This window comes from Mugil cephalus, chromosome 6 (assembly GCF_022458985.1).
Source record: "Mugil cephalus isolate CIBA_MC_2020 chromosome 6, CIBA_Mcephalus_1.1, whole genome shotgun sequence".
NCBI lineage: Eukaryota > Metazoa > Chordata > Actinopteri > Mugiliformes > Mugilidae > Mugil > Mugil cephalus.
In genome coordinates, this window is record NC_061775.1 from 18,913,624 (window position 1) to 18,924,525 (window position 10,902).

The 10,902-nt window shown below is 42.4% G+C and overlaps 1 protein-coding gene across 2 annotated transcripts; it reads right to left on the reverse strand.

Moving 5' to 3' along the window:
* Positions 1 to 146: 146 nt before the first annotated feature.
* LOC125008946 (mediator of RNA polymerase II transcription subunit 26-like) lies at positions 147 to 6,042 on the reverse strand. 2 transcript variants are annotated; one of them, XM_047586362.1, is made up of 3 exons: positions 5,639 to 6,042; positions 3,248 to 3,325; positions 147 to 3,149 (listed from the first exon to the last, which is right to left on the reverse strand). In XM_047586362.1, exons 1-3 carry the CDS (start codon positions 5,708 to 5,710, stop codon positions 1,560 to 1,562), a joined length of 1,740 nt encoding a protein of 579 aa, XP_047442318.1. In that variant the 5' UTR covers positions 5,711 to 6,042; the 3' UTR covers positions 147 to 1,559. The 2 variants fall into 2 exon arrangements, with proteins under 2 accessions (XP_047442318.1, XP_047442319.1); XM_047586363.1 differs by having other exon boundaries at positions 3,248 to 3,322; positions 5,639 to 6,039.
* Between the last annotated feature and the right edge of the window lie 4,860 nt (positions 6,043 to 10,902).

The window sequence follows — 10,902 nt, forward strand, 5'->3', positions numbered from 1 at the left end:
ATGACATCCAAGAGATCACTGGGAATTACTCAGGATATTAATACAGGAATGTGCTTTAGATCCTTCACCATGGGAATTAATTTCTCATTTACAATGACGTGACTACAGACAATCACACAAAATCCAAGACACTTCAAGACAAATACTCACAATTTCTTCAGTTTTTTATTAACATATATTAACATGTCCACTTAAAAGGACAACGTAGCAAATATGTTCTCTTCCGCATTCGACCGAATGCAAAAGGCTAATTATCTGTACATTCACTAAGGCTCTGTCTTTAGGGAAAACACAGGTTTCCATAAGGCAAACAATATCTAAAGGAATGCTAGTAAGTACTTCATCCAGCATGTCAATTTATTTATTCATTTTTATTTTTTTCAGTTCTTCCTGACAGTACAAAGACAGGAGCTGGTAGCACAATCTGCTCTGCTGTTCCCATTCATATTTTACAACCTAAATACACAGTAAAGGGAAAAGGCAAGTTCAAAACAAAAATGTTTACAGTTCATCAAAAATGTATTTCCTTCTGCGATGTAGAGTAGGTTGGTTTACCAGCAGGTATAAACGTCTACATCACCGTACCAAATTTGAACAAAATGAATCTAACAAAAGATGATTTAATCAAATCCAAACATGTATGTAAATCTTAAAAGTTAATATGTAAATAAATACACACAGGACAGTCTCATTTCTCTTTCAGCTTGCGCGGTTCTGTGGCCATTTTTTTTTTTTTTTGTCTTCCTATCGCAAACTGCAGTCACATCTTACAGTTTCGTGTCTCCAGCAACAGAAACCAGGAGCAATATTCAAATGTTTTCAGACTGATTAGTCAGTGGTTCCTTCTTTCTAAAAGCCACTATAAATGAGGTATGCAACGTGGGAACGGAAAATATCAATGAGTTAACGATAAATGTATTTGCCATAGGATTAATAGTGGATAGTTGCCAAAAACCGCTGCTACTGAGGATTTATTTCAGCTTTTAACAGTTAAAATGTCTTGTTGAAGCTGCATCATGCACAGATGCTAAAGAAAAGCTGCATCACTTAATGTACCTGCTCCGTGTCAGCTCCAATTACGTACCTCACTACCGGTCACAGCTTTTTAAACATGAAATTTAAAATGAAGAAAACAAAAATACTGCACTATGGACTAAGTGTGAGTGGAACCGGTATTTCAGATACATCACATCCCATGAGGTATGTGAACAGCATAACTTAAGATGAATAAAATATATCTACAGTAAATCGTCTCTCAAAAGGAAAACATGTCGAATCATGGATCAGTCTTCGCAACTATTAAATAGTAAAAACTAAGTGGTCAGAAATGCATAGCCTTTTCCCTTCACACAGTCCTCACACAATGTTCACAACCTTATAAAAACACAGATTACACTCCCTGTGGTCCAACACACACACGCACACACACACACCCCAAACGATCAACATATTTATTCCAATTACACCAACAGTACAAAACAGCAGCATACACGTCGAAGAAATGCCTCCACGCAGCCAGAGTTGCTCTGCTGCACGATTCAGAAACCCCGGCTTTGGTTTCAATCCAGACAGACGTAGGGCAGTATGTTCAACCTGCTCTCGTCTCCATGCGGGTCTAAGGAGATGCACTCTGTCCAGTCATACCATTTACCCTTTGTGTCGTAGCAACCATTGACCCCCGACCAGTGTTGTGTGTGTAACCTGCTCAGGTCATCATTGTTGACCTCTCTGCTAAGTCCCGGTAATTCCCTGGGTGGAAGCTCTGGAACCAACACGTGCGTTTTCATTTTCGTGGCATCTTTAACCCCGTGTTCCTCTTTTTTCAGGAACTCTGTCATGAAGAAGTGAGCGCCTGGGATGTGGGCACCTGAAGATGCCAACATGTTGCTCTGCTGGCTAAGGTATGACTGGATGTTTTCGCTCCTCGACAGCTGTTTCCAGTCTGTCTGCTGGAAGGGACTGGCAGGAACTGGTGGAGTCGGTGTCGGTGTGGGCTGCTCTGGCCGGTGAATTTCAGGTCTGTGGCCCGGTCTGACCTCTGCCTCCTGGCAAGAGTCTTTTTGAAAGGATGTTTTGATCTGTCCGGTTACCGGGTCAAACGTCAGTCTCCTGTCTTTTAACCTGACCGGTTTAGTGCCGTCTTCTACAGTCTGCCCAACTAAATTCACTACATAATCCTTAGACCTGTATTTTTGTCTTTTCCTTTTCCCTGTATTGCCAACAGGATCCTCCTCTTCCAGACTGGCTGCATCATTGGAGGAGGAGGCAGCAGAGTTGTTAAGAGATGCATTGGGAGGCCTGCTTTGCGAGTCCAAATCTGCAGACGCTGACCCGTCAGTGTGAAAACCCTGAACACAAACATTGAAAGGCTGAGGGGACGGCCCCGCTGCAGAGGACTCCACTGTCCCAGGCTTCACACTGGGGCTAGAAATTCTGTGTGTGTGGGTTGCCGCTTGTTTTACAATGGCTTCCCGTTTTGGAGTCTGAGGACTGTGCAATGAAAAGCGTGGGCTTCTGGGCCGATACTGCCCCCGGGAGGCGGCTTGTTCCTGCCTGGCTTGCTGCTGCAGGACTGACGCTTTTAGTAAAGTAGAAGTGCTATGAGGCTTGCTGTATCCCGGGGCACTTGGATGAGGTTTTACAGCGTTGATGGGGATTTTATTTAGCCTTTCGTTGTCCAAAGGCTCAGGTACCTCTCCGTCTAAAGGCTGGAGTGCACAAGCGTCCGTAGAAATCTCAGAATTAGCACATATTCCGTTGGTCGGCAGGTGTTTAGAGTTCTGTATTTTATCATTAAGAGTCGTTTTGGATATCTTGGCTGGCAAAAGCTGTCCCTCCTTCTGGTCGCCCTTACGTTTCCTGTTACCCAGTTTCTCCAGCACCGGGGAGCAGTTATTGAAGTCATTCCTGTTCTTCAGCTCTGGACCTGTTTTACCTGATGGTGGTATGGCAGCCGGAGAAGGGATGCAGGGGTGAGCACCACCGTTGGAAGACCACGATGCACCAGAGTGTCCTTTGGACAGCACCTCACCCTTCCCCGGCTCAATAAGCTTCTGCCAGTTTCGTAGGAGTTTCTTGGCTCTTTTTGCAAGGTCCTCATTCTTGGTTTTCTTCCTGACATCATTGATGAGCTTGCCAAGACGGGTTTCCTTTAAGAAGTTAAGGTAAAATATTTAATGGCAGCTGCACCTCGACTTGCTGGAATAAAATGCATTATATGTGATTTGACTGATTGGGTGTGACTTACCTCCAGTGCCTCTTTGGTGATAGGATATTTCTCCAAAAAAGAGATCACCTCCACAACTACCACCATGTTGCATATCTGCTGAAAAGACACAAAGGTTTATATATCTCAATTCACACGGATCAAATTTAGGTCAGTTAATTTTACGTTCAGAAGTGTTTACGATTAATGTCATGTAACGAGGCTCAGGTGTCCTTCAGTGGCCCATTTAGTTAAAAAAAAAAAAAAAAAAATCTGATCTTAACGACACAGGTTTGTGAAAGTGTAAAGAGGTTGTTGTTGATAATCCGGCTGGGGAAGGTTACAAAACCATCTCTAAAGAGTTTGGAATGCACAAATCCACAGATTGTGAACAAATGGAGGAGATTTAAGACAAATTTTACCCTGCACAGGAGGGGTTGACCAAAAAAAAATAATAATCACAAAAAATAAACAGACGCAAGATGCATAGATGAACCTAGGGTAACTTTCAAGGTTTCTAAAGGTCTCTCTCAAATTGGCTGATGTTAATGTTCATAAATCTGCCATCAGGAGAACACTGAACAACCATGGTGTGCATGGCAGGGCGGCAAGGACAACGTTTGCTAACCATCACGTTGTCAAGCCAGAAGACTATCGGGAAATTGTTTTGTGGACAGATGAGACCAAAATAGAACAGTCTGATTTAAAGGAGAGGTGTCTATTTGGAGAAGAGCCAAAACAAATTAATCCCAGCATCCAGACTGTAACACTGATATGATCATATGTCATCATTGATGGACCGATGAATTCTGAATTATACCAGCAGATTCTAAAAGACAATCTTAGTACATTGTCTGTGAGCTGAATCTGCAGAGAAACAGTGTCATGCATTAAGACAATGACACCACAAAAGAATAGGAACAGAGGAACAAAATACACAAACACGTGTTGTGAAGATCAGACTCAACTCAAATCTCCATTTCGACTGAAAGCATATGCTTAAGTTCTACAGAGCGGGAAACGAGAGGCTATTAGTAGACTGAGACTTAATTTGAATAGACTTTCAGATGTGCACCTGTATGTATAGAAGCGCAAACTGGTTTCAGACACGGGATGCAAATGTGCCATTGTGTTCCTCAAAATGGAGCTGTCCTTCTTTAAATGTCTTTTGAGCGTGTCTCCAACGGACTCCTAAACACTTCTGTGTGGTCATATGTCATATGTATCGCCAACCTACACCGATCAGCCACAATATTAAAAACCACCTTCCTAATATTGTGTAGGTCTCCCTTGTGCGTGCAAAAATGTTTGAGTTGTTCCTAAACAGTTTTTGTGTATGTGTGTGGCTTCTGCCACTGAGGAGTGTCATTGCTATGGGGTGGGGGTACCTGGCCTGGTCTTGGTGGGTGGTACATGTCCATCACAAATGCCAGTTGCAAACGTTTGCCAGGATAATGTTGTATTGTCACAGACAGTCAATGTTATTTACTTCTCCTGCCTGTGGTTTTAATGTTGTGGCTGATCGGTGTATAGTGCCAACTGAGGAGAAGCTAAAGATTAGACTGTATTGTTTTTTTTTTTTTTTTTAAGTTTCAAACAAAGTTGTTTGTCTGATTATTCAATTAATCAAGAGTTTTTGACTTCAGCAGTGATACAAAAGAATATTACTTAGACTTAGAGAGACTTTAATGATCCACAAGGGGAAATTGCTTGGTCATAGTAGCTTAGTTGTTACAAAAAGGTGTTTGGTGTTGTGGATGGGACAGATTGCCCAAGACGGAGAGCAGTTTATCCAGTGTCCTCCTGTTCCTCACTGAGACAAATGTGTCCAACTCCCTGCCGATCACATGTTCAGCCTTTCCGGATCAATTTGTCGATACTACTGATGTCTTTTCTGCTTGGCGCTACTCTAACCTAACAAACCACAGCAAAGCACAGGGCACTCACAACAACAGACTGGTAGAAAGACAACTTCCTGCACACACTGAATGACCTGAGCTTCCTCAGAAAGTAGAGTCCAGCCTATTGTTCATGTATAGACTTCCAGGTACATGTAGATTTATTGTATGGGGTTGTCAGGTAAAGGGAACATTGTTACTGTCATGTATATATATATATATATAGCTGAGCTTGCTGCAAATATTTCTCTGCACATTTGCACATCTCACCTGCAGTTCAGCAAGTCGTCTGTGGTGGTCATATTTAAATGTACACACGGAAGCTGATCTTTAGGATGCCTCGATATCAGTCACTTTGGCCAACTAGAGATGTTAGCAGCTAATTAGCAAGGAAATAATAATTCGCCAGACACACACACAAACACTGGCTGACCACTTTGTCAAGACTCCCTTGAGGACTTGAGGCCGGTTTGGCCTTCTCGCCTGCCCTTCTCTACCCATGGTTGTTTATTTTTAAACCAGCGGACACACTCACATTGCTCTGGCCGTCGATGGCCTGAAGCAGCCGGTCTCTCATCATCTGCGGAGTGGCTGTAACCGCTGTCATCGCCTGGCGGTGTGGAGGATCAGGTCGGACTCAGACAGCAGAATCCCCCGAAGAGGCGGCGGTGGGGAAACCGGCCGACACTCACAGGACCACCGTTAGACCCCGAGCAGGGACAAGCATCATGTTTTATGACGCCTCTCTCTTCGTTTTTGTTCGCTGTCGTTACGTACTTGATAATTCAGGCTACGGGAACTGAAAAATCCTCTCTCCGGGACTCGGCTACCCCCCTCGGCTGGTAGCCTCCTCCTCCTTCGCGGCCTTCTCATCTGGCTTTTTGTGAAGCCCCAAAGCATGATGGGAGAATTTTTACGTAACCAACGACAGTTTGCGTCAGTGTGTGCGCGATCCTCACACCGGATGTAAAATGGATGATAACGACAATAAAATAGGTTTAATGATTTATGCATTTCATATTTTTTTTTTATGTGCAGATATTGCCCCACCAAAGGTAAACATTAGGACACTTATAGTTGATAATGAATTAATAAATATTTAATAAAGATTTCTTTCACGGATATCGGTGATAGTATTCTTTGCTAGCTTTATAAGTAACATTATAACGTTACATCATGTCTCGTATATATATATATATATATATTTTTTTTTTTCCATATTTGCGGTATAAAAATGTTAGCTTATTTGTCTAAGGTAATATGGGTCTGTTTGGGTCTGTATTTAATCAACCTGAGTACAGTAATCATTGAACAACAAACAAAATTGGTAATTTCATTATTTTTATTTTTGTGATTTTTCATGTTTTATTTCTTTATTTTTCATATAATATATTAACTTTAATATATATGCTATATGTTTAATATGAATATATATTTTTAGTGTCATGTTTATATAGATTAATAGATAGATAGATTGACATAATGGTCATAGTCATAAATAAATTATGGTCATAGTCAACCTGAGTACAGTAATCACTGAACAACAAAATTTGCCTATTTCATTATTTTTATTTTATTTATTTATTTTTTCATTACTTGATGTTTTGTTTTTTATTTATTTAAATTTTTTTTATTTATTTTTCAATTATTTTTTTATTTTTTTGTGAATGCTACATATTTTTATTAATACTAAACAATGAAAATTCTATGTACAACCAGAGGAAAAGACAGAAGGAAGAGATGGAAAAGTAGTTAAAGTTTTGAGGAAAAGACAGGAGGAAGAGATGGAAAAGTAGTTAAAGTTTTGAGGAAAAGACAGGAGGAAGAGATGGAAAAGTAGTTAAAGTTTTGAGGAAAAGACAGGAGGAAGAGGTGACAGTAACAGAGCTGAAAATGTAGAGGACAGGATCAGGTAATAGTGGATAGAGGATAGGACAAGAGAGAGGAAGATTACGTGCGGCGATCCCTGAAGGCAGGTTTCACTTGGGGAAACACATTGAGCTTTTGCAGGCTTTCCAAACTCGCGAGAAGAATCTGCTTAACTTGGATTCCCGTGGAGGCGGACTGGTTGGGATATGCAGATGGACTTTAAGATACTTCAAAACGGCATCGTCAAAATCTGAATCCATTGACATCACAGCTAACAGCAGCGATTCTGAAGAGCCGAATTCTCCACAAAGGTCTTTCACCATGGCTTTGGTGAGTTTTTTGATGTTGAAGTCATTTACTCTGAGAGTAATGATAGTGGAGCTCATCCCACTCAACACGTTGCATGTTAGTCGGTCAATTATTCTGTTGATTGCGTCTTTCTTTATGACCCTCTTGTTTTTCTCGAAGGACTTGATGATTATTCTCATGATAAGACAAGTCATAAAGTCTTCGGTCATGCTCTCGGTCACAGATGAAGAACCATCTGACTCAAATGACACTGCTGCAGATGTATCTCTGGACACTACAGACAATTGTCCAATCTGAAACCAAATGAGTCGCCAGTAGAAACTGGTGGAGGCGAAACATTTGTTTCAGGAGATGAGGTCAGTTCGTCTGAGTCAATGTAAAACCTGACAGTCTTGGATCTTAATTCAGGATGTTCTTCATCTGACTTAGGTCTTAAATCATGAGACGCGGAGCCTGCCGGGGACAGCACTGTTGTTATAAGGCTTTCTATATCTGCCATTGCATCAGACACTTCCTCAACGTGGGCCTTTGTCTGCGTCTGCTCCCTCTCCTTCCAGAGGAGCACTTGCTGCAGGAACTTTTCAACTGAGTCCTCCGTCATGGCATACATGACTTCGGAGAAAAGTGACACTCATTGTCATCATCACTTCTCCTGAACTTGGAGAGGACACAGTTAAAAATGTTCTTTCCCACTGCAACTCGAGGGGCTTGACCTGTGGGGCCGACCATTAGATGAGTGTAAATTTTATCCGTCAGCTCCTTTGAAAATGCTTTAATTTCACGGCTGTACATGTTTTCCTCCATGCAGCCGACATTTTGCGCAGGTTTATCTGACTGATTTAATTTTTGCAACATCTTGTCAATATCAGGCTTGATGTTCTCAAAATCGAGAGATGACACAATTTTCGCTACACTCCTCTCTGACAGTGTAGATTCTGAACAGTCTGGAACACTTCCTGGTAGAAGACACTCAGGCTGTTCAGAAGTTTCCAGACTCCCAATGAAATCGGTGTCTTTTTTCTGAGAGGCCGTCAGCTCTGTCACCATCTTCTCGAACTGTCTCCTTGCAAACTTAGAAAACTTCTGCCTTTTTGTCTCCTTGTTGAGATCAGCACTGTTTCCTAACAGAGAAGCCAGTGAGCTGAAGAAGGTTTTCAGCTTATCCACCAGGAGCAGCCTATTAAAATGAGGTGTCGGTGATGTGACACTCTCACAAGAATCACAGCAATGCAGTTCGTCACTTATGGCAGTGACGATTTCTGACGCTGCTGCTCGAGCCTCCAGAAAGGTGTTAATGGGGGGCAGACCATCCTCGGTCTCTTCCACCAAGTCTGGAGACTCGCTGCAAATTCTCATAAGAATTTCACTCACAGCTTTTCTCACTGAGGGATCAGCGACTACAGATTGTACCTCTGCAGAGTCGCATCCCTCTGGCGCTGATAGCACCTGTTGCTCTTGTGACGAAGCTGAACTTGACTTCGACAGTGATGACAGTGCCGTTTCTGGCCGCTGACATACTCCAAGACACTGATGTCTAAGCCTGGCTACAAGTCTTTTCAGACAGGTGGTAGCGTGGATCACCATTTGATTTAGACGGCCAATATTGGACATGGAGCCGCTGACATAAACTGCAGGCTCTGGGGATTCAGCAGAGCTATTGAAAACCAGAGAAAGAACGGACTTCACCTTCTGGGAAACCTCGCTCTCAACCAGAGCTGTGAGCTCTTTAGCATCCTCACTTTTAAACTGTGGGACGTTGAGGGCAACAGCAAAGCTGGTGGAGAAGGAGTCTCCCAAGTCGGTACTAAAGTTGTCCAAATCTTCTGGTACAGTGGGCGGGTGCTGATCCCCAATCACTGGAAGGATCATCCTCAGAACTTGTGCAGAAATACTTTGCACAATGTCTGTTAGCATGTCAGCCAGTGCAGCTTGTGTGTCTGAGTCACAAATATCTGCACCGAGCATGCTCCACTGTGCCGGAGAGATTGTTTCAAAATGTGTCTTGACAATGGGCAGAAGGTCCTCTGGTGTAATAATCACAGGGCTGTCCACCTGGACTTTGGAAATCTCCACTGAAGACATTTCTATTTTTGGGGGTTAAAATTTGGAAAACAGTTAATTTTCGCTAACTCTAAATACTCAGGTGGCCTGGATATTAGATGTCGTCTGGATACTGGATGCGTACGTGGTCTGGATACTGGATTCTCACTTGGTCTGGATACTAGATACTGACGTGGTCTGGATACTGGGTTCTGACGTGGTCTGGATACTAGATACTCGCTTACGTGGTCCGGAAATCAGGAACTAAAACCTTTAAGACCAGACCCCTTTGTATATATAGAAAATCCGCAGTGACGTCATGCAAAAAGATCAAAGCCACTCCTGGCTTTGATCTTTTTGCATGACGTCACTGTCAGAAAGGTTTTCACTCGTTTACGCATGCGCAGTCAAACGTTCCGCCGGGGCCACAAAGATGGCGGACACATTGTTTTCTACGCGAATCAGAGCTAATACGGAAAATAAAACACAGCAGTCGGTTAATGAGATGAATCAGGGAAGGTCAGCAATCAATTAAGACAATGTTCCGAGAGACGGGTTTTTATTGTATTTACGTGGATTGATTATCAACATTGAATTCCTAAAACAAGGTGTGAAGATGTGATATGATCTCAAACTTTATTATGCCGTTTTCCCTCTTAGGCGACAGATGTGTTTTGAATTTATTAATAAATTTCGTTAATAATACAAACTCGGCTGTGAGCCAATGCTGTCACGTCAATTAGCCACCGAGGCTAACTGTTTTCACAGATCAGAAACAAGCATCTCCACAGATTAGAAACGTATATCTTCACAAACTACCAACAAGCATCTTCACAGATTAGAAACATGCAGCTGTAAAATCAGAGGGATTCTGTACTGACTTCTGAAGGGTGTAAATGAGGGATAAAACATTTATTTGGTGGCTGCCAGATAGACACAGTAAACTGGCTTCAGGATGAGGAAAAACACAATATGGTTTCAATTTAAATTCCTAAGCAGTGTTTTGATCGTTGAAATGTGTGAAATTTTGGTTATTTATTTACAGGCATTAGTAAATGAAACCTCACTTGATGACAGATTGTTCCTCCCGCCCTTTGTAAGGCAACTCTTCTTCTGTTCAGGGTTCAACTTTCATTGATCAAGATGATAGACGACAAAACTAAGACAAAGTTAATCAGTAACTCTTTTTATGTATTTATTTATTTATTTTAAATCCACTCCCTCCAGTGTAGCCAAGGCAAATAGTTTCAGAGTGTTGAAGCTGTCTGGATCCAATTAGGTTCTTTCTACGCGCACGTCCATCTTCAAACACCAACAATATGCTGCTTTTAAAAGACGACTTTATGAGTTTGACCCACCTCACCGCTAGGTGCATGAGTGCCTGTGTTCCCAGGTTGACAAAGACTGTGCTGGAGCTGAGGGCCAGACGGCTGAAAGGAGCAGAGACAAAGCTGGTTTGTTCGGCTCTGGTTAAGACTGTGGGGGAGCGGGGTTCCGGGGGAAGAGGGTGGTGGGTGAGCAAAAGGCATGAAAGGGAAAATGGGAGGGGGGGGGAGAAGGAGAGGGAGTGAAGAAGGATGG